This window comes from Polistes dominula, unplaced genomic scaffold (assembly GCF_049000335.1).
Source record: "Polistes dominula isolate Pdom_NZ unplaced genomic scaffold, Pdom_raw_medaka contig_73, whole genome shotgun sequence".
NCBI classification, from domain to species: domain Eukaryota; kingdom Metazoa; phylum Arthropoda; class Insecta; order Hymenoptera; family Vespidae; genus Polistes; species Polistes dominula.
This window is the reverse complement of record NW_028300951.1, coordinates 8,800,048-8,823,764: the sequence shown is the minus strand read 5'-3', so window position 1 is coordinate 8,823,764 and position 23,717 is coordinate 8,800,048. Positions and strand designations below refer to the sequence as shown.

Here is a 23,717-nt window from a genome sequence, read left to right as displayed (position 1 = left end):
TTAGCGAATGTAAAGTAATTACGAGACGTGTAATGTTGCTGGTTAACGATAACGTGTACGTGATTTTTGCGAAGAAAAAACTCGTTAATTATATCGTCTAGGTAACATGCATATACTTACATGTGTAAGTACTTACAAGTCTTGTTCAAATATTTCGTTGTAACATTTTCGTCCTGTTCTCTTCATTTGGAGATAAAAAAAAGAATAATATAAATTTGAACTTTATACAGAGGCCAAATGGTTGGACTACATTTTTTTACAAATATGTTAACAAAAATCTGCATAATAATATTTAGAGATGGTACAATATATTTTTCAATATTATACTTATTTAACAAAAAGAAAAAAAGCAGTAGTTTAAAAACAATGTACTTGCGTACTTAATGTAATCAATATTCCCAACTATTTTATTAGTAAAGTTTGAATAACTTTGGCCTCATATTATGCTTTATCACATTATTCAATATCTATTTATATTTATAATATAAGTGTTGTTTTTTGTTGAAAAAATACGTTCATTTATTCTCTATTAATAAAATTATCGTTCTTACAAGTTCAATAACATAAACATATAAATAAATTTTTAACCGAAGAAGGCGTCATCACTGGAACCCTCGGTAGCACAATTTTGTAGTAACGATGCTGGATTCGACATATCGCTGACAACATCTCCGTTATTTCCATTATTACCGGTACTCTCGTTACCATTATCGTTCTGAGATTTTAATGGTTTAACATCTTGCGAATTATCGTAGCTACGAATTTGATGATTTTGCGAATTGATCTCGTTGTAAACAATTTCTTGGATTTTTAACCTGACAAACATTTGTCTATCAAGGGGAAGACTTTTCAATGGATTTTTAACGCTCATTAAAAAGTGATAAGTGTCATCTTCCTCCTCCTGATTGAGAATCAATCTTTTTTGCAATACTTCGTACCTTTTCCTATCCATTTCGGAATAGTCATTGTCCATAGCTTCCATAAGAATTCTTTTCCTTCCTATTTTATTCATTTTAGGTGGTGGCATCACGTGATGCAGACCATCGTCATTTGATAACAAAGATTGACAAGAGTCACCATCGAGATCGTCAAATTGGGTTTCCTCGTGACCCTCAAGTATGTCTATTTGTGGCTCGATCTGTGTACCATCGGGGGATGAACGTAATGCCGTACAATTTTGATTTAGGGCACATCCAATAACCCGAGAATTCATTTGTTCCCTCAAGAAGAATAGGCTCCTAAACCATACCCACTTGGAATCGTGCTCGTTACCACCACTTAAACTCCCATCACATTTTCCACGATAAGTCTTCTTCAACTCGTTCCTAAAGTTATCTCTTAGATGCTTCCATTTCGATTTCGCGACGTCGGCTAAAACAAAATTTGACTATGTAGTTTGGAACTCTGTTTTATTTTATTTTATTTTTTTTTTTTTTCATTATGAACGCAAGTATTGTTCAATCCATTTGCATTATTACACAATATTTTAAACTCAATTTTGATAATTGTTTTTTAACAAAACATTTGGAGTACATAGTTAAGGGATTATTTGCGCATTTGTTATTTTGTTTATTTTCATCTTTTAAAAAAAGAATGGTGAGGGCTATTAATGATAAAAATAATAATTATGATTATAATAATTGATGCTGACAATACTGAATTCAATTGAGAAAGTTAAAATTATTGACTTTAAATGCACTGAACTTTTACTTTTGTCAGCATAAGATACAAATTATTGAAAAATGATCAATGATAAAGACGTTGTTGTTTCATTACTTTGTTTATTTTTTTTTCTGATGCAAATGGATTAAAAAATACGAGCATGGTTCCTTATCGAATTGGCCTTTTAAAAGATTACAACTAGTAGGTCGCTCGTTTCGTCATTTTATCAAGCAGTTCGTCTCACTTGAAACTGATCTTTGCTATTTACTATACACATATATACTTACTTATTTACTTTAAACGATTAAGATAAAGTTCAATCGTAAATTCGAATGCGATTATTATTTATTTGTAAGACGTACAAGAGAGAGCAAACTTCTCGTAAATCATTTCTATTCTTAAACCAACTGAAGTATACGCATATATCTTTGTAAATTATTTTCAGAAAATATAAATGAATTTATATATGAGCGTTCATTTGTCAAGTTCAAGATTAATTATATAATTTGATAATGCAATTAAAAATTTCTAAACATGAAGAAAATATTTTTACTCATACATATGCATATATCAATTTCATTGAACTTACTTAGAAAGAAAAAAATGAATATGCTACTGAATATTAAAGAAAAATTGCCAAAATAACCTTCGACAAAGAATGTAATTTTTAAAAGTTGAAAAAAAATATTTAATAAAAGATATCGCGCGTAAAAAATCGAGTCGATTCATTAATGAATCTCAGTGCCATCTACCAACGCGAATCTCAAAGTATCTAGCGCATGAATTCAACGGTGAACAACATCTCTGCGTCGATACGAACGATACCACCCCCGCATACTTTTATCTACAATGAATCGAAACGATCGAGAATGGGTAAGAAAGAGAGAAATAGATAGATAGATAGATGGATAGAGAGAGAGAGAGAGAGAGAGAGATAAAAGATAGCCTAGACATTTGAATTGCCCGCTCGTCGTCAAAAAAGTAAAAGTAGATGAACCGTTGAATTCGTTCTCTGGAGTTGTACGTATACGAGCGTCCTCTACGTAGTTAAATCTCAACCCTTATCCTTTCCTTTACCTAAATCCTCATATACACACACATACACAGCCAGAAACACACTTACATATACTCAGAGAGTGCATACAAACGTAGCACATACCATTCATCTTTCTCACTTTTGAACTCTTGCATCAAAGCATGTGATATATATATATATTTCTCTCTCTCTCTCTATCTCTCTCTCTCTATCTCTCTCTCTCTCTTTCTCTTTTTCTCATTCTCTTTCGTAGTACTCACTGGAAACTTCACAGGCTCTCGCGATCTCCCGCCACATCTTCAGTATGACGTCGCGATTATGATAGTTAACGTTCTTTTGATCCCAGATAGCCGGTCTAGCGTGCACCTCATTGATCAGCCTCTGGAGATCCATTGTCATCGCGTTCCTGCGACCGCTCGTATTGTTACATCTCCTGGCCGATCGTTTGGCCGTTCTTCGATTGAGAAACGTGATGTCGGCGAGTGAAGGTACGGAAGAGGAAGAAGATGCGGCCGCAGAAGCAGCAGCAGTAGAAGCAGTAGCAGCAGCAGTTGAAGAAGCTGCTGCACGAGTGTTGCTGTTATTTCCACCGTTACGCAGTGTCGTTGTCGTAGTAGTGATATTAGTAGTAGTAGTAGGGGATGAGCTGTTTCCTGTATTTCGATGATTCCTCTCGTTCGATCTTTCCCCGCCCACCAATTCCTCGTCTTCTTCTTCTTCCTCGTGATGGCGATTGTTATTGTTGTATTCTTCTTCAACTTCGCCACGGGTTCCACTACCACCACCACCGCCAGTAGCCGTATTATCGTTGTAATCCTCGATTCGTTGCTGCTGACGGTGGTGGTTACTGCTGTAATTACTGTTGTTGTTGTTGTTGTTGTTGTTGTTGTGATTGTGTCGATGGCGGGATGTTCCTTCGTCGTTTCTTCTACCAATCGAAGAAGATCCAGCAGTGGTTGCACTTGTACCACCACCACCACTACCACCGGTGTTTGCGTTATTTCCACTAGGTGATGATAAAAGATTATCCTCGATAAGGATAGACGAATTAGTATGAGTACGGGATGTTGAGGAAGATGAGGATTCGAGGACGGTTTGAAGACCGTCGACTTCGTCAATGTCGTTGTTTTCGTTATTATCGTTGTCGTTGGTGTTGTTGGTTCGTTGTTGACGCCTCCTCCTCTTCCTTTTACGTTTGCTTGATGTTCGGCAGGTGGTAGTGGCAGTAGTGGTAGCGGTGGTGGTGGTTGTAGTAGTGTTAGTAGTATTTCCTGCTGTTCCTCCTGTTCCTGCTGCTGCTGCCGCAGAAGATGAAGATAAACTAGCCGACGAAGAAGAGTTGAGATAACCAAGACGAGCAGAGGAACGTAAACGAGAGCCGGATTCCAGGGCTTGAGCCTTGTCCTCCTCGGTGCGTGCACCATGCGTGACGACGTCCATACACGGCCGGCTAGGAGAGCGTGCGCGCGAATCAGCCGTGATCAGCCGCGATCAGACGCGCACACAAGCTCTATGACGAGAAAGAAATCACACTTCTGCTTCTTCTACTAATTCCAATTCTTATCTCTGTTTGCGTGCCTGCTTGCCTGCCTTCCTCCTTCTTGTCTCGTTTTTCTCTCTTTCTTTCTATCTATCTGTCTTTCGATTACGTCCTCCTCTTATGATCTTGGATACACTTGCTGTGGTCAATGATTGCGCTCCTTTACACTTTTGTTCGTTCGTTCGTTTACTTACTTGCTTGCTTGCCCGTTCGTTTGCTTGCTTACTTGCCCGTTCGTTTGCTTGCTTACTTATTTGCTTACTTGCTTGCTTGCTCGCTCACTCGCTCGCTCGGCTGGACGCGCGCAAGAGGATAGGACGCGCGCGCCTGCTCATGCAGCCTGACACCGGTATATAACCTTCGGCTCAGCTCGGCCCAGCTCGGCACGGCTCGACTTGGCCTTTACGCTACTCTCGGCGCGGCTCGGTTCGGCCCGGCTCGATTCGGTCTCTCTCTCTCTTCTCTCTATACGCTCGAGACTCTCTCCTTACTACTGTCCAACTCTTTCCTCTTCTTAACCCCCTCACCTCGTCTCACCACTTATTACTCCTCTTCCTCTCTCTCTCTCTCTTCCTCTCTTTGAACGATCCTCTTTGTTGTTGTCGTCGTAGTCGTTGTGTCGTTTTTAGATGGTGGCTACTATCGTTGTTGGTTGTGTGTTGGTATTGTTACTTTACTATTGGACAGTGATGAATCTACCCTCTCTCAATGAATACACCTCAACCAACAAACACCAAGGACGCGTCCTCGTCCTTCTCGCTGAACCACTACACTGACTGATCGTTTCCCGAGAAAAGACCCTCTCCTTTTCCTTCCTTCCTTCTAACCAACCAACCAACCTTCTCCCGCACCCTTTTCGTAGTTTCTTTTCTCAGAGCTCCTCATTATTACGATCCTTCTTTCTTTTCCTCCTTCCGTCGACCCTTCCAATTCCACCTTTTCCTCCTCCTCCTCCACCTCCAACTCCTCTTCATGCTACTCCTCCTCTTTTCTTCGTTGCCACCCCCTCTTCCTCTTCCTCCTCCTCCACCTCACCGATATATTATGTTTCTCTACGACAACGAATCATGCTAGCTAGCCTCTCGATTCCGCTTCGAAACGAACATCGCGCCTTCTTCGGCTCGAATCGGCTTCGCTCGGCTTAGTCATTCCTCCAACATCGAACCAACTTGCCTCCTCGAGAGTCCTCTTCCTCCTCCTCCTTTTCCTCCTCCTCCTCCTCCTCCTCCTCCTTTGACCGCAACGATATACATCCAAATTGAAAGTCCTTTTAAATATCATCCTACCTAACTATCGAATCATCATCATTATTTGATTACACGTTTTATCTCCTTTTTTTCGATAGGTCGATTTTTTTTGTTCCCCCTTAGGATTCTCCCCCTTACGTGAAAGAAAGCTATGGTAAATCCCTACCCTCCTATATCCTTTTTCTTTCCCTTTTTTTTCTTTTCTTTCTTTCTTTTCATTTTTCTTCTCCGCTATACAAAAGTAGTCCCGTAAAACGTGGTAGCTCTCTCCCCAGAAACACACGTCGGTACTCGCTCGGCACGGCTCGGCTCGATTCGGTCTTTCGATACGCTTCAACGTTCTTTAGCATTCTCTACAGCAAACTTCTAATCCTCAACCCTAGGTAACCCGCTCGATACCTTTCCTGTTCTGTTCTGTCCTATTCTGTTTTGTCCTTTAAATGAATGAGAAACCTATGGATACTTATATACCTTGCATATACATCTCTATGTATATACATTCTGACTTAGAAGACATAAGTTTCAAAAAGAGAAAAATGTCTTATCTTTAGTTCGAGATAAATGTACTCCTTTGTCAACAAAGTTTACACACCTATTTTTCTTCCCTCTGGATAAACTTTTTTTTGTAGAATAACTTGAATGAACGCTATAGAGAAAAAAGACTCGGTCCCATAAGAGATGATTTATCTCGATGCACCCTATACATTTGTTCAGTTTTTTATTGATTTCTTTTGCTTCTCTAAACATACACCAAAGTGGGATACTCGATAATGTTAAATAAAAGTATCTATGAAATAGTAGCAAAAAGAAAGAAAAAAAAATAATTTATTTATATATTTGTTTTTTATTAATTTGTGGTGTATCTATAATAGATAAGTTAAACGAAGATAAATGTTAAATGTATCTTTGAAACACGTTTATGCTGGTTGTTGTTTGCATACGCATCTTTCCCCATATATACGTATCTATGTACCACCATAATAATCAAACCTAACTTCTAGTAATCTCCTGACGCTCGTCTCATATCAAAATTCGTGCATAGTTGGCAAATACAAAGAGAAATGAAAATCCCTCACGTTTCCCTTCGCTCGTTCTCTTTTGAAAGGTTCGCAACTAATAACGTCCTCCTGTGCTCCGAGATTTTTCCTCGATTCAAAAGCCGTACAGTAAACGGAAACGAAAGATAAAAGAAAAGGAGGAAAAAGAAAATATAAGAAAAGAAGCAAAAAAAATAACAAAAATAATACGATGCAACACGGGACGAATAGGCTGCTATCTAACTTAAAAAAAAAAAAAGAAAAAAAACTAGACGAGAGAACTTTTATCGAGGTATCATCGTTTACTATGCATATGTAGTTTTTCTATTTCACCTTTCATAAAGATAACGTGCACGTGTATGCTTATGTGTATGCGTGTGTGGATTTGCTTTTATGTTTCATCCGAATGGAAATAAGTGTAATACGTGTTTTAAATATTTATGTAATTTTATACCAACTCAATATTATTCCAGTCTATTACAATATTGGATTAAAGTTAAAAAAGAAATTAACAAAAAATTATACAACTAGATGAATATAAAATAATTTAACGAATTAATATTTTGAATAACTTAGTCACGTAACAGGAGAAATAAAAAGATATAAATAAAGCAAGAACAAAATGTAGAACTTGAAAGGAACATTTATCAATGTCCCTTAATAACCATGATCGTCCCTGCACTTTAGTAAGAACATCCAGTGAATAGTTAATATCCTTCCAAATGCATGCTATGCGTTACAGAGTCCTTAGGTATGCAGGTATATCAGGATCGATAATATACTCTGACAATGGGGTTTCTATTGTGCACGAAGAGACAGACATACATGCGATGCTTGTTTACCCTTGTCTGCTTGCGTATTAGCCACGATCGATTACGCGAAACGTAATCATACCAAGCAAAAAATACGAGGATTTATGGACAAACCATAAAAAATTTCTAATACTTTTTTCCAATTATATTTTTATTTTTATTTATTGATATTTGAATTATTTCAGTAATTGAATGATATCTCATCATGAATCATGTATGTATGTATGTATATACATGTATAAAAAACGTGTAATTTTGGTTATTTAATTCGAATTAATTTAATGATTTGTTTTAAGTAAAAATTAGTAAATGTGATTTTGTATTGGAATATATTCTATCTAAATAATGATGTTGATATATTTGATTATGTATGTCTAAACCACACTCGGGTTTGTACGTACACAAACTACAGCAGCTCGTTGGAATCAGTTGTATATCGATTTTTCCTTTCACCCAACCAGGGTTAGCTCACGTTTCCTCGAGTACTTAATTACGATGTAATTAATAGAACTTCGTGTCAAACGAATATAAACATGTATCTATATATGTATATATATATATATATATATATATATATATATATATATTTCAAAGTACTTACGAATTAATAAAACACGCACGAATCGTTCCAAGGTTTATGTCAATCGATCACAACCACTTTATCTGTATTTAAAACATTCATTTTTAAAGTCCTATTTACGAATAAATAAACGTATCTTTCTCAATAAAAATCGAATGAATAAAAATTCCTGTGGCGTGTTAATTCAAAAAGTATGTCTATCGGAATATATTCACTGGTTTATAAACAAATAAATCCTTCGTTTTGCAAACCCCCAAGTTCTACCTCGAATCTACATACCCTTTTCAGTTTCATGCTTCAACAGTTTCAATACATTTATTTTATTTCCCAATCCTCCCTCCCCCACTATCCTCAAACGTGAAAATATTTACACTCGAAAATGGCTATTTGATTTGATTAAGAACTTTTACAAATCCGGTTTGGGTATTTTGTTTTTTTCTTTTCTTGTTTTAGTTTTAAATCTAGAACAGTTGAAAGAATTTAATCGTTTTAAAATTTGGATTTAATCTTTTCGTGAATGTTAAAAATTTGAAAATACAAATAAAAAAAGAAAAAATGGTCCACCTTCACGGCCAAGTTACTTTAATTATGTAGAATATTCGTAGATTCTATCGATCAGTATACTTCCTATAAACAAGATTACCGTTCGTTTTGGGAAAATTCCTCGAGCACCGGACGTTCATGGATTTTCATGGAGCTATCTCTATGCAGATTGTCCAATCATCGTTGCACTAGACTGCTTTCGACATATATATATATATTTAGTTACTATATACGTATCTATTATATACATATATATGTACTAGATTCTGCATTCTGCATCACTGAACGTTAAGGGTAATTTCAAGATATACCACCATTACACGTTCATTCTTACATCGATTTTCTAAGTAAGCTTGTAAACTTATATATGTTAAAATATTAGTTTATTAATATATTAGTAGATTTTTCTATCAATTGACGATTGATGACTATAAGAAATCAATTTGAAAAAATTGCTTCAGGTAAGAATTTATCAAAGAAAAATGTATCGTGAGCCCATATTGAATCGGGTCAGGGTTTGAAAGCACAATTACTACAAATTTATTCAAAACCGGTTTAACAAATCTACACGTATATAATATTTCATACGTTATTTACATATGCTAAAATAAATTGTATAAAATTTTGTTAAATATGAAATATTGTATTGTGTGCAGATATCTTGAAGATATTATTTATGACAAACATGTAGATCATTTTCGAAGTTAGATAGAAAATCATATTGACTTTGATAGTGAACTTAGATGACAATTTTATAAATTCAACACGCGATAGGTTTCCTATATTACATCGGGGGCGTAACTTTAAATTCGTACCAGTTAACACCTACTGGGATATATATGAACGTAATGTGACGAGAAATGATAATATGACTTATGCATATCTATATGGTATATTAGAATGAATATATTAGTTTATTCTTCTAATAATATTTCGAGAACGAGTTGGATGTTATGAATATTTTATCGCTAAATCTTTACGTGATTTGATTTTATTATACAATAAATTATGTAATATACTATTTGCATTTCTTTTCGAGTGGTTTCTTAGAATGCAAAAAAAAAGAAAAGAAAATTGTTAAAAGAAAGACTTGTATTTATTCAATTAACATTTCTTCTAATAAATAGTAAATGTGGATCATTACATTTTGATGCAAATGATACATACAATTTTTATTTTTGCATGCACGTGCTGTTTCAGAATTAAAAACAAAATGAAATTAATCGTATAATTAAAATTGGATCGTTGGTTAAAAATGTTGAAATATATTACAAAAAACAGTTCGTTAAGTTAATTACCATAGTTAGATATCGATCATACTCTGTTAAATTTACATTTTATTTCTATTTTCAGTGATACCACAGAAAGTTCGCGTGACTATAATTAAAATAACAATATTTTACCTTTATTAACATTTGTTCATTTTATCTTGTTTTATTTCTTATTTTTTTACGTTCTTTTTTATAGCGCATCGATAAAGTTATTAACTTTACTTTTCGACTTTCCCAGTTTTTGATTCAATGATTTAATAAGAGGAGAAAAAAGTTCTAGACCACTATTTTCAATTAACTTAATAATACTATTTTCGAAAAAACGTGAAAGCGCTCTAGCCAAAATATTCAGTATAGGATCGGATTTATTACCTTGAATTTTCAAATTGAACGAGCTGAAAAATAAAATGAATTAATAGTAAAAAATTTGAAAGAAATAAAAAATCAATGATATTTTCACACACTTATATGCATTTTAATTTCAATTAGACGTTAACGTTTCAATGTTATTAAATAAAAAAGAAAACATTCGAGAATGTCAGATGTAATGCAAGATCGTTGACATCGAATTTAAAAAAAAAACACTCAAGCATCTTATGTAATAACTTATCAAATAGATTTATAATCGACTAAGATTAAATTCCACTTTATTGTATTTTATTATTATTATTTTTTTTTACACTAATACGCTCATTTTCATTTTGGAATAATATGATTTCATCTATCGTTCAAATTCAAACAAAAACTCTATTTTATCTTTGACTCGATCAAACAGTTCGATTATGAATTTGTTCATGGACAAATAGAAATATAAAAATACAAAAAAAATAATATTTATCTTATCTTCGATCATTCGTTTAAATATTATTTATCAATAATTGATTGCTACTTTAGTAATCGATTTTTTGCATTGTCTCTCGAGATTCTCTTTAAGCCTTGACATAAATCATTAGCAATGAAGAGAATTAAATGGAAAAGTAAAAAAGAAGAAAAACAAAAGTATTAATAAAATAATAATAATAATTACCTTATACTGAGGATTTTTAATTCTTGAAGTGTTATATGGTAATTTTCAAGATTCATCTGTAATTTAATATTAAATTCGGCATCATCGATACGACCGTAAAATTCTCCTCGTCTTTTAATAAACATATGAGTTAAATAGAAATCGTAATTCATCTGTAAAAAAAAAAAAAAAATAATCGTTGAGTTTGTTATTTGGATGATATTAATTTAGAAAGAAAGAAAACAAATAAATAAACAAATTTTCTTACACTCAACAATTGCCATCTTAAAGGTAGATTAAAAAATAGATTCTTGTTTTTATATTGCATTGTTACATTTTTTGATCGTCTTATGTCCGTCATGTAATGTAAATATCCATTTTTAAGAGTGACCTTTGCTTTCAGTGCACCCGGCTAAAATAATGGTTTAACGAATAGTATATATATGTATAGATATTTATCGTTTTTTTTATTTTTTTATCTTTATCTAATTTTTTATTTAATTTTTTTTTATAATTACGTACGAATTCTATAATTTCTTCATTAAGATTTGGAAGAATAGTTGGTTCCAAGCCTTTAGAAACTAAAATGTCACGAATTTTCGGCAAGATTTGATCGAAAATTTTGTTTATGTTCACCAACGATACATCGTATTTCGAATCTTGACTGAATAAAATAAAATAAGATTAATAAAAAAAAAAATCACAGATTTATCTATAAATATTTATTAGATGGTTTTATTTATTCTTTTTTAATTTAAATTTGTGACTAAAACTAAACAATTTGGAAGGAAAGAAAAATTATTTAAAACAAAAATGAAACAATAAATGAATAATAAAATCAAATGCTATTATTTTTTTTTTTTTAATAAATATCTCACCTAAAATTTTCCAAATTATATTGATCCAACTCGGACGTAATCCAAGAATCCTCTAAATTTCCAGAACAGAATGTAACAAAGAGTATTACAAAACAAAATGAACATTTTTGTAGAATCATTTTGACAGACTGAATTAAATATAAGAATCGATCTGACAATGTGAATTCTATCAATGATCGTACCAGTTTTATTGATTATGTTAAGTATTATCGTTTTCAGCTTATCAGAATTCTTGACTTAACAATTGATAACAACTTTGTTTTTCTATTATATTCATTTTATTTTTTTTATTCAAATCGTTCTATTATTATTATTACTTTGAATACTGAACTAATCAATAAATTTCATACATTGTTACATGCAATAATAAACTAATCAAACACCGTCTTAAAAACTATTTTATGATTTATAATTCTTCAATGATCCACACTTATATTTTTGTTAAACAATAAAATCTTTGAAGTTGATAAATAAATACAAAAATAAATCAAATGTTTATTCTAATATTAAATAATTATATAAAAAAAAAAAAACAGATGTGTGCAGATCACATACGATAGAAGTGAAACCTTCAAAGGAAACCAAGCTTGGAGACGTGAATATATCGAAACAATTGAATTGTAATACAGCGCCATCTATTGAAAGAACCTTACAGAACTTAGATAATTTCTAAATAAAAATCTTTAAATTAGTAATAAAAAATAATAATAAAAAAAAAATCGCGATAAAAATTGTGCTATGTGCTAAGTTGGAAAAAATCACGTGAAATAAAATAAATTTCGTTAAAATAAGTTGAGTAGTTTCGGAATTATTAGTGGACAAACATATTGTTACATTGAATTTTTATATATAGAATTTATTAATTAATTAATTAATATATAGAATTAAATAATATAGAATTAAATATACAGAGAATTATATAGAAATTATATATATATATATATATATATATATATATATATATATATATATATAAAATTAAATTATACATTGAATTTTATTAATTATTTTTGTTTCATTGGTTTAACGTGCTTCTGTTTCACGTTCTTCCGTTTCACGATTTTCAAATCACCTTGATTCTAAAGAAGTTTTAACTTCAATAATATTTTTCTAAAAATAAAGAGTCAACATTGTACTAGATTTATCGCTTTAAAAAAAAAACTGATTGTAGGAAAGAAGGAAAAGTATCCAAAAAGTTTTGTATTGTGCGATATCAGTTTTCGAAAGCTTTAAACTTCTCTTTCAATAATTTCTTCGTCCGTGCAAGAGAAACATTTGAAACACTTTCGCTTTCTCGAGTTCTACTTTATAAAAATTTCCTCCATTCCCCCTCGTTCATTCTGTTTCTCTTATAAACGCGTTCGCTTTCGCTCGTTCGACATACTAACCTACGAATCTCATATTTAGCCTTGAAACATAGATTTCACCTCTATTATCCTCAATTCCATCTCAATCGATTCTAATCTTTCACTTTTCCTTTCAACTTTTATTTTTATTCATTTTGTTAATTTGTTAATTATTAAAATAAATATCAGACACGTATCTATCACGATTCGTATCTGACAAATTAAAATGATTAATGCAAGTTGTTACAAATTTTCGATTATTTATATAGATATATATTTATCAATAAGATACTTTGATAAATACTTCACGATATTTCATCACATTATATACTTCTTTTTTTTTTTTAATTAAATATATCCTCAATCATTAATCATAAATTTCAATAATGAAAATAAAACAATAAACTGAACATATATCGTATAATTATTGTCAATAAATTATTGAATAAATTATAGCCAATAAATTATGCTAGTTAAGATTTGTTATCCTTAGCATGATGATTACTGAAGGAACTTTAATTCCTTCATTTACTACTTAAGTTCTGCGATGACTTCCAAACATTCATTTCAGTTTTACAATAGCTCCAAAAATGATGAAAATTATTAGTTGATCTACACATATAATCATACGTTGATCCAGGGTAGATAGAAAACGATGTAGAAACCTGATGAAAAAAAAAATTTATATAAATGTTTAAAACAACATCATCCTACTTTTCTTCAAAATAATTTAATATTATGTTACTCGTATTTTTTCTATTGGAAAAAATGATCTCTTCTGCCAATAAAAAACAAAGGAAAATTTATAACAAAAAGCTGATGTTTCTCTTATCCTGAATCGAGCTCAATAACGTGGAAGATAATTTAAATTGCATGAATATTACTGACCTATTTAATTTCTTGAAAAATATCTATTTTCAATACTAAGGTAAATTGACAATAAATTTCTTCCACTTGTATGCACAAATGTACACTATGTATATTCATAAATACAATATATACACGTTAATTTCAGATTCTGACAATGAGATAAAAATAATTCATAAAATGTCTTTTTATGCATTTGCCATTTTAATAATTATTTTTTTTTTATATAGATCTATATTTAAAGAAAATGTACATAATATCTTATAGTGTGTGTATGTGATGTGTTATATGTGTATACCTAATCCTACTATGATGGTAATCTGTATACGTGATGTAAATATGTATGTGTTCTATATGTGTACCTAACCTTTTGGCTTATATCAGCTGATTTTCTATAAGTGAAAAAATGTTGAATTATATAATCATTTCTTATGATTTTATTTAAAAAGGTACATATTACACCATCTTGAACACAATCAGTTTTACTTTACAAAATTGAAACATCAATTTAACTGCATGTCGATAATACAGATTCCTATGCACGTGTATAAACATTGTGGCATGCGGGTGAATCGTGCAAGGATCGTTTCCCATACTTTACGAGTGTTTGTTATTAAATTTACTTGTTTTTAAAATGAGTGATGAAGAAAATTCATTTCTGGACCAAGATAAGGACCAGGTGAGATGATTTATATATATATTATCAAGTTTGTTTTATTCTAGTTCTATTAGAATAAATAGTAATGAATTTTTGGAGGTTATGTTTACCATTTATCATTTACATGAATTTAATTTTCTTATAAATTTCTTCTTCTTTTTTAACATTTAAACAAATCATAGGCACAAATTCGTGCAGAATTAGCAAATATGAGTTTTGAAGATTTACAAAAATTGAAAGAAAAACTTGGTACAAAGGTGTACAATGAAACATTATTTGGTCCTCGGAAAAAAAAGATAGTAACTTATAAAAGAGAAAATAAGAACAGACCTAGAGAAATGTCCACGAAGAAGCAAGTACCAAGATTTAGGGAAATAATACAGGTTAAAAAGAATAGACCTAGAGATCCACGCTTTGACAATCTATCCGGTGAGTTTAACGAGAAAGCATTTAAACATGCATACAGTTTTATCAATGAAATCAAAGAGGAAAACTTAGCTACATTAAAAAATGAGTTGAAGAAGACCGAGGATCCAAAAGAAATCAAAAAGATCAAATATCTTATTCAGCGATTAGAAAATCAATTGAGAGAGCAGAAAAAATTGAACATGAAGAAAGAAAAGCAAATTCAGGAAAGGAAAGAAATAATAAATGCTATCAAATCTGGGCAAAAACCTGTTTTCAAAAAGAAATGTAAGTTGGTCTTACTTTGTTCTACTTTCTTGAACTTTAAACTTGTATTGTCATACGATTGTAATAATTTATATTTTAATTATAGCCGAAAAGAAAGTCTTGGATTTGATATCTAAATATGAAGAATTGAAAAGTTCAGGAAAACTACAGACGCATATTAAAAAATTACGCAAAAAGGCTTTACATAAATCCAGACCGCAAATGGAACAAAAGAGATGGAATGTTACGGATATGGAATGATAATAAATTTATAGGTATATTTATTAAATTTATCATTATTAAGAAAAATATTTAAAATGAAGAAACTAGTTCTTAAGACTAAATGTATGTATTTTTATGATGTACACATAGCAAACAATATATCATTCATGTAAAAAGAATTCTTGACTAACCAAATAGCATAATAATATCTTGTAAGATATTCTATTAAAAATTTTACAATCGGTCATTTGACTGATCATAATATATTTAGAGTTTATTAAAAAAAAAACTTTCTTATTAACTTATTTTTAGTATTATCATATAGAATATATGGTTTCTCAAACTGTTCCACTCGTTAAGCCGTTACTCAAACTCTGAATATAGAATAATCGAATAATAGTTTTAGATGGTAGATTAAAAGATAAAAACGCTGGTTAATTATGTATTTTTTATTTAACATCAAAAGTAATGACACTTGGGTTGGACAATGTCTCTCGCTTCATCCTTAATATATTTCATGTGTGAAAACGGAACTTATAGAATAATCAATATGAAAGGAATCATCAATTAGAAGATATATTTGATCGACAGAGTTGTTTTTTTTTTTTTTTTTAATTAACTCTGTATTCTATTCTTATAGGAGTGTGTAAATGTATGTGTGTATGTTCATTAGTTTTCATGTATTACATGTAATTTTCTCATTGTATGTATGTGTGTGGAGGGGGGGGGGTATTTTTAGTTGATGTGTATGCAATTTGTTCCGTAATGCGGCGCTAAAAAGGAAAAAACAGAAAAAGAGTACAAGGAGACCCGTACCCAAAAGGAGGCGGCCCTTCTAAAGCGTCGGGTCACCGTTTCACGCACGATCCTGTTGTTTTGTCCGCGTCTTCAATTATTTAAAATATTTACAATATTAATAAAACATCGTTCATTATTTTCTTTTTATCGTCGTCTTCTAGTTTTTATATCTTCCCACTTTTTCTTCGTTCAATGATTTTTTCGCGCGCTTTATTTTTATTTCTTTTTTTTTTTTTACTTTTTTTTACTTTTTTTTAAATATTATTATTTTAATTTTTTAATTTAATATATGTGGCGGGCTAAGCAGGGTTCTTGCTTGGTTCTTCGTCGACGATTCCACACTCAATATTTTTCATGGGAAAGGTTTCTCTTGGGTAAGTTGAGTTGATGTTGTAGTTATAGTAAAATAGCAATTAGTAAATAGTAATAGTAATAATAATAATAACAATAACAATATAATAATTATTATTATAATATATTACTAGAATAAAAGACAATAATAATAATAATACTAATAATAATAATAATAATTAATAGGTAATCATTTTGTTTGTTATTAAAATCTTTCCTTTTCTATTTTATAAGATGCTATTTTTAATTATTCACTCCTCGTCTTTGGATTTATAAATGGAGATTAAAATTTAAAAAAAAAAAAAATAAATAAAAAAAAAGAACAAGAAAAGAATAAAAAATAGAGCGAAAATCTCAAATATATTCTCTCTCTCTCTCTCTCTCGCTCTCTCAATCTCTCGTTCGCTCCCACGCATTTGTTCGCTCAACTTTCACACAAATAGTTCTCTCTCTCCTCTTTCTCTCTTTCGCGTTCAAAAGATTCGTTCGAAATTCGATTTTCGCGCGGAAAAAAAAAGAAAAGTTAATATTTATTAACAGAAAGAATCCCCCCAAAAAAGAACAAACGATTACAGGTACACACTTCCATTGTTTGTTTTCTTATTTAAATGAAATTTTGTTCTTTTTACTCTGTTTCTTCTTTTTTTGTTTATTTTCTCATCGTCCTTAGAAATTCCCGTTTTCGGTAGATGTAGAGAAAGTAAAGCGGAAAATGCAATTGTGTTTTACTTTTATTTTTTTTTTTTTTTTTTTTTTTTAATACCCCGCTCAGTCCGCCACACAATTTTATGGTCTTAGACCGAAATTTTTTTTTCTTTCTCTCTCTCTCTCTCTCTCTCTCTCTCTCTCTCTCTCTTCGTCACGCAAATCCCACACGTTCTACCAAATTTAATCTCTCCTTTTTTCGTCTCTTTCTTCATTTCTTTCTTCCTTATCACTTTTCTCATTCTTTTCATATGTGATTTTTATTTCATTATTTTTCCTCTTTTTCTTTTTCTTTATTATCATCAATCTATCTCACTTCGATCGTACTTTCCTCTCTTTTCTTCTCATTTTCTCTTTCTCCTTGTTTATGCAATATCTTCTTTTTCTAACTCTCTCTCTCTCTCTCTCTCTCTTTCTCTCATTTTCTTTTGTCGCTTATACGTACTTTGTTTTTTTTTTTCTTCAACAACACAATCTAGACTAAACCATATATAATAATTACATCTAATAATATCTTATTGTAACATGTATTATAATATTATTGTTATCATTATATTATTAATATTTAAATTATTAGCCTAAAGTAAAGAGGCGGCGCACGACAGCAAAGCATTTTTTGGGCTCCTACGCCCCCCGGGCACGGAACACCCTGTCGACAACCGCGGAACCTAATCATCTGTTTGCATTTTTTTTTCTTTTTCGTTTTTTTTTTCCCCATTTACTTCATGATTTTTTTTCTCAACATCTCTCTCGCTCTCTCTCTATCGTTCTCTCTTTCTCTCTCTCTCTTTCGTTCGTTCGTTCGTTCTCTCTTTCTCTCTTTCGTTCATTCTAATCTTCCAATTCGATCTGACGCGAATAATTTTGATGTTGTTCTTGTTGTTGTTGTTGTTGTTGTTTGTTAATTTTTGATGTTGTTAAATTCACACCCGAAAAAAAAATGATAAAATGATCAAAAATCTAAGCAGCGAAGGACCAACACACACACTTTCTTTCTTTCTTTCTTTCTTTCTCTCTTTCTTTTGTAATTATCAATTATTATTTTTTTTCTCTGATATCTCTCTTTTCTCTAAATTTTGTTACTTTTTATTTGTTGTTTTTTTTTTCTTTTTAATTATATTTTTTAATCGTCGAAGACAAAACGTGTGCACGATGAAACGACACGGAGACACTTTGAATGATTTTTGTTACTTTTATCAATCTCATGTTCTTGATTATGTTCTTTCTTACGCTTCCTTCTTCTTTCCTTTTTTTTCTTTTTTTTTAATTTTTTTCATTTATTTCTTTTTTTTGGGGGGGGGGGGATAATAAATACCTGATTTGATTGGAGGAAGGGGGGAGAAAAAATAAAAAAAAAATAAAAAAAAATAGAAGAACAATTTTCGAAGTACCCTATCTCTCACTTTTCCTCCTTCTAACATCCCACCCTGTCCCCATCCCCTCTTTTTCTCACAATTTCTTTTTCTTCAAAGATGGTTGCCTTGATTTTGTTAATTCAAACGCGACAATACTACTCTTCTTTCTCTCGTTTTCTCTCACACTTTTCTTTTCCTCTTTGTTTTTTTTTTTTTTTTCTATTCATGTAATTTTATTTTCGAACATCAAGAAGACACGGACGATATTTTCTTTAATCAAAAGCGGAAGAAGAGCCGAGGGAGAACGTTCGTCGTTTGGCGTACCTTTGGAGGAAAAGGAGAAAAGAAGTAAAGGGGAAACAAGAAGGATAAGTTGAAAGAAGAAGGGTTGATAATGACGCGGAAGAGAAGGAGGAGGAGGAGGTGGAAGGAGGAGAAGGAACATTTAAGGGAGGATTTAGAAGAAAAGGAAGAACGTGTTACGCGTATACGACACACCTCGAGAGAACACACCTTGCTTTTTATTTGAACACTTAGGGTAGAGTTTTGGGACCCGGACCGCCGAGCAAGCATCTCCTTTTTTCTTTTTTCTCATTATCAATCGTTTCTCTTTCTCTCTTTTTATCTCACTCACTCTCTCTCTCTCTCTCTCTCTCTCTCTCTCTCTCCTTTTCTTCGATTTATCTCTCGTAATCAGTTGTATTATTTGTTCTTGTTCGTGTTTATATTCATTGTCTCAGAAATGATATATGCACAAACAAGAATTGGTAACTATAATAAACGTTCTTGGATCATTCTTTTCATTTGATCTGATTGATCAGTCGAACGATGGATAATCCACGGTCGTCGAAAAAAAAAATCGGTTCGATCTGCGCCGAAGGAAAAGACGAGGACGATGGATGATATATTTATTATTGATTTAGAGCTCGTTCCAAATGAATTTACATACATTGTAATTGTCATTATCATCGTCGTTAACCCATCAGTATCATTATTCGTATGATCATCGTCAATTGAATTAATTTATTGTTGTTGTTGTTGTTTTTTTTTTAATTTTTTTTTTTTTTTAATTCTAAATCGGGACAAACGAGCTCCGTTTGACTATCTCTCTATTTCCCCCAATCGGAAATTATCTTTTCCATTCTTCATTTGGACGGCGGACAGAAGCGTCTCTCAACTCTATTTTATTTATTTAATTATTATTATTATTTTTGTTTGTTTGTTTGTTTGTTTGTTTATGTATCATTTATTTTTATGTATTTTTTCTTTGTGTATGGTGAGTGTGCGCGCCCGTATCTATGTGTAGTATGGTTTTTTTTTTTTTTTTTTTAATAATCCGTACCATCATTCTCGAAGCACGACATCCCACAAAAGATGAAAGGGAATCGTATTTAATTATTACTTTTTGTGTTTTGTTTTAAATATCCATCGGTGTTTTCTTTTTTTTTTTTTTTAAGTTTCTTCTAACACGTGTTGTGTTGTTTTTTTTATGCTCTGGCATGTATACATTTATATATCTGTGCGTGTGATTCGCGTTTGTCAATAATATTTCAAGGGCCAGAGGGAGGACACGTTTTAATTTCTTTCTTTCTTTCTTTGATTTATTTTTTTCTTTTTTTTAAAGTTAGGTTTAACGATCAGACACGAAAGACACCCCGGAAGAGAAAGCTCGTTCGACGCGATTTCGATTTCGATTACGATTTCAATTTCAATTTCTAATTATTGATATTATATTTAATCTAGCACGCGTGTGTGTGTCTCGGCTCGTCCCGGCCCAAAAAAGTCGCGTGGCAGGTATTTTTTTAAGTCACCTTCGTTCTAAAGAAGGGGGCGTTGTTATTACGACGTTGTTTTTTTTTCTCCGTTATTATTGGTTGCAATTGTTTGTTACTGTTACTTTTCTTTTCTTTTTTTCTTACTTTATTTTTTTTTTACTTTTTTTTTATTATTTTTGTAGTAGGTACTTGTCGATTTCTCGACATTGTTATAATTTCTTTTTTTTCTTTTTTATATATTTTTTTTTTCATTCTTTTTTAATTGTCATTTTTTTCTTTTTCTTTTTCTTCTTCTTTTTCTTCTTTTTCTTGTTTTAATCATTTTGTGATTTAAACACTTACGTACCGCATACACGCACGCACACACGCAAGCAAAGTTATTCATTCATACACATAAAACACATGACATGCACGCACGCATATACTTTTCTGAAACATTCGGCATTCACACGCAATATTCTTATTTTTATTTTTTTATTCTTTTTTTTTTATTTTTTTTTTTTTTGGAAACGATCGACCGCGGGTTTGTAATACAGGGCGTTCTGCGTTTGGGGGTCAATGATTTTATAGCGAGCTGTCCCGCTGGCGTTTTTTTTTTTTTTTTTTCTTTAAATCTATGAAAAACTAAGAGAATGAATTTATACCTTTCTTTATTTTATTTTATTTTATTTTATTTTATTTTATTATTTCTTTTTTTTTTTTTTTAACTTTTATTATTTTCTTTCTTCGTTTACTTCTTTTAGTTTCACCTAAGTAAGAATGTAATGTGTGTGTGTGTATGTGTGGTGTGTTCGTTCGTTCGTTTGATCGTTCATTCATTTAATTTTTTTTTCACTCTCGTTCCTTGTTCATTTTATTTTATTTTATTTTTTTTTATTATTTATTATTTAAATCTTTATCCTATTCCTTTTACAAGAACTCTTTTCATCGTCCATTTATTTTCTTGTTCACTATTCTCTCCTTATAACGTTCGTCACTGTATTTATCTTTTTTTTTTCTTCGCATATGCGTACTCTAATGATAATATAACATTGTCATATCATTTGTTCTAATACTTGATCGCATAATTTCTTTTTTATTTTACTCGTTTTTAATTCGATAACATTTTCATATATATTTGTCCCTTTTTTATATTTTTTTTTAGTTTTATTTCTCCTTTTCTTTTAATCATATTTTCAAATATGTCATTTTCGTTCTCATTGATCGTTCGTGGCATCATTATCATAACTTATTAAATTCTGTGACAATAATAACGTTATTCTTTAAGTTTAATGCACCTCATCATCATAATCATCATTATCATCATTTCATCATCATCATCATCATCATCATCATCATCATCATCATCATCATCATCATCATCATCATCATCATCATCATCATCATCATCATCATCAGAACATAGAGAAATTTATTTATTATAGTAATTATACTTCTTCTCATTTCTGTGCAAAGTCATCGACTTATTAAATTCACAACACATTATTTTCTGGGTATTTTATCAATCCTCCTCCTCCTCTTCCTCCTTCTTTTCCGGTTCAGGTAATACAACGTTTCCTAGAACGAAGAATTCGAATCTAATATTAAAACTACGCGATACGAATTTGATTTCAATTGATAACTACATACTCGGGATTTAAAAGATTTCAAAACCGAAAATTATTTATTTATATACTTAATAATGAATACTGTGAACGCGCTTTTAATTTCTTCTTTTTTTTTTTTAAACTTCCATCTCTCTTTCAATTCTTTTCTATCATTTTCATAGATCATTTTCATTTAAATATATATATAATGATTTTTGCATTTTTCTTATTACTTTATCATAGCTCTTGCATTTTCAATATGAATTAATATTCAGGACGTGCCAATTTAAAGTGTACTGTTTTGTCCTCTCCGATATATATATATATATCGTACTTTATCAATAAATAAATTTGTTATTTATTGATAAAGAAATAGATTATATGTAATACAAATATATATATACGTACATAAGTATGTATATACAAATGTATGTATGCATATCGATCGAAACGTTTGCATTTGATGTCTATTTCTTTATCATTTATTTATTTTGTTGTTGTTGAAAACATCGTATATCCAATTATTGGTTCCCCCTCTTTTATATGGGCGTGCTAATCGAACATATACTGGCTCTTACTTTCATTTGAATTACAGAATAATTAAGAAAATAAATATATCTTTCATCATCGATGGGATTCCGTTTCATCTTTCGCGAGCGTCGTCCATTTGATAATACTTTTTTACTTTGATTCTTCTTATTTATTTTTTTTAAATGAATTTCACGCGTTCGCATCTCACTTTAGGCCCTTTCTTCTGACCCTCCTCCCACCTCTAATCATTTTTAATCACCTCTATCGCCATTATTTGTTCGTTCAATTATTCTTTCTCTTCTTCTTCTTCTTCTTCTTCTTGATTTTTTTTTCTTTCATTAACTTATGTTCGTTATAATTAATAAATGATTTTTCTTGATTATCTGATGACAGTACGGATAGAAACAGACCCAGTTTTTAGCACGCCCCGTATAATTTACGATGTCTGTGTGTGTGTGTCTTTTTTTATATTTTATTTATTTTTTTTTGTTTTTGTATTTTTTTTCATTTTTCTTTTAAACGTGAGTGAATAATTTGATTAAACTTTTAAAACTTGGGTGTATTTTTTTCTGCGTGGGTATGCGTCATCTCATTCTCTCTCTCTCTCTTACACACACATTCTCTCTCTCACTTTCACTCTCTTTCGTACGTTCGTTCGTTCGTTCTCTCTCTCTCGTACTTTTCTCTTTCGTACTATCTCGTTCTTGCTATTATTTTTGCTCGCGCGCTCTGCGTGTGTGAAGTTCTTCCCCCCCCTTGTCCTCTCTAATAGTAAGTTTCTTGTTCTAGCCAGCCACCAGGATTTCGGCGTAGATAAAATCGTCTCGTCTCGTCATAGATGAAGATGGCGAACATGAACGGCAGGGCTGGTAGCCACCAGACGAATCTAAGGGTAACAAATTTAAAATACGATCAATGGAGTTTGTGCAATTATATATAATATACATATAAATTTTTGTTTAAATCTAATCGTTTAATACTAAACACGGTAATTGGCCAAAAAATCAAACAAGGTGTCCACGAAATAATCACCACCCTCAACGTATATCACGTATTTCTTATAAGTATTAAAAATCAACTTTAAAAGTACCATTAATTCTATCACAAAAGTAGAACAAAATGATTAACTAATACTCTTACATCTTTTATTATTATATTTGTCAGTAATTGGAAAAAATCAAGCACGCGATTTATAATTGAATTTCAACTTTCCTCGATATAACGTATTAAATATTGTTA

At 31.2% G+C, this 23,717-nt stretch overlaps 4 protein-coding genes across 9 annotated transcripts in view; 1 reads left to right on the top strand and 3 right to left on the bottom strand.

Moving 5' to 3' along the window:
• Positions 1 to 491: 491 nt before the first annotated feature.
• LOC107067856 (uncharacterized) lies at positions 492 to 5,535 on the bottom strand. Its single transcript, XM_015323747.2, has 2 exons — positions 2,959 to 5,535; positions 492 to 1,371 (listed from the first exon to the last, which is right to left on the bottom strand). Exons 1-2 carry the CDS (start codon positions 4,136 to 4,138, stop codon positions 584 to 586), a joined length of 1,968 nt encoding a protein of 655 aa, XP_015179233.1. The 5' UTR covers positions 4,139 to 5,535; the 3' UTR covers positions 492 to 583.
• A 128-nt stretch (positions 5,536 to 5,663) lies between these two features.
• Positions 5,664 to 13,949, bottom strand: LOC107067858 (uncharacterized). The gene is made up of 5 exons (XM_089172073.1): positions 11,613 to 13,949; positions 11,257 to 11,398; positions 11,003 to 11,146; positions 10,756 to 10,907; positions 5,664 to 10,123 (listed from the first exon to the last, which is right to left on the bottom strand). The coding sequence occupies exons 1-5, from the start codon at positions 11,729 to 11,731 to the stop codon at positions 9,919 to 9,921; spliced, it is 762 nt and encodes a 253-aa protein (XP_089028199.1). The 5' UTR covers positions 11,732 to 13,949; the 3' UTR covers positions 5,664 to 9,918.
• A 325-nt stretch (positions 13,950 to 14,274) lies between these two features.
• LOC107067857 (ribosomal RNA processing protein 36 homolog) lies at positions 14,275 to 20,974 on the top strand. The gene is made up of 3 exons (XM_015323748.2): positions 14,275 to 14,504; positions 14,666 to 15,176; positions 15,262 to 20,974. The coding sequence occupies exons 1-3, from the start codon at positions 14,460 to 14,462 to the stop codon at positions 15,414 to 15,416; spliced, it is 711 nt and encodes a 236-aa protein (XP_015179234.1). The 5' UTR covers positions 14,275 to 14,459; the 3' UTR covers positions 15,417 to 20,974.
• The window catches only part of Atpalpha (sodium/potassium-transporting ATPase subunit alpha), a 90,578-nt gene continuing 84,116 nt past the window's right edge, over positions 17,256 to 23,717 (bottom strand). For all 6 annotated transcript variants that reach the window (XM_015323702.2, XM_015323701.2, XM_015323700.2 and 3 more), the window contains one exon: positions 17,256 to 23,364. In XM_015323702.2, coding sequence (XP_015179188.1) covers positions 23,244 to 23,364 — 121 coding nt within the window. In that variant the 3' untranslated portion in view covers positions 17,256 to 23,243. The remainder of the gene's footprint in view (positions 23,365 to 23,717) is intronic.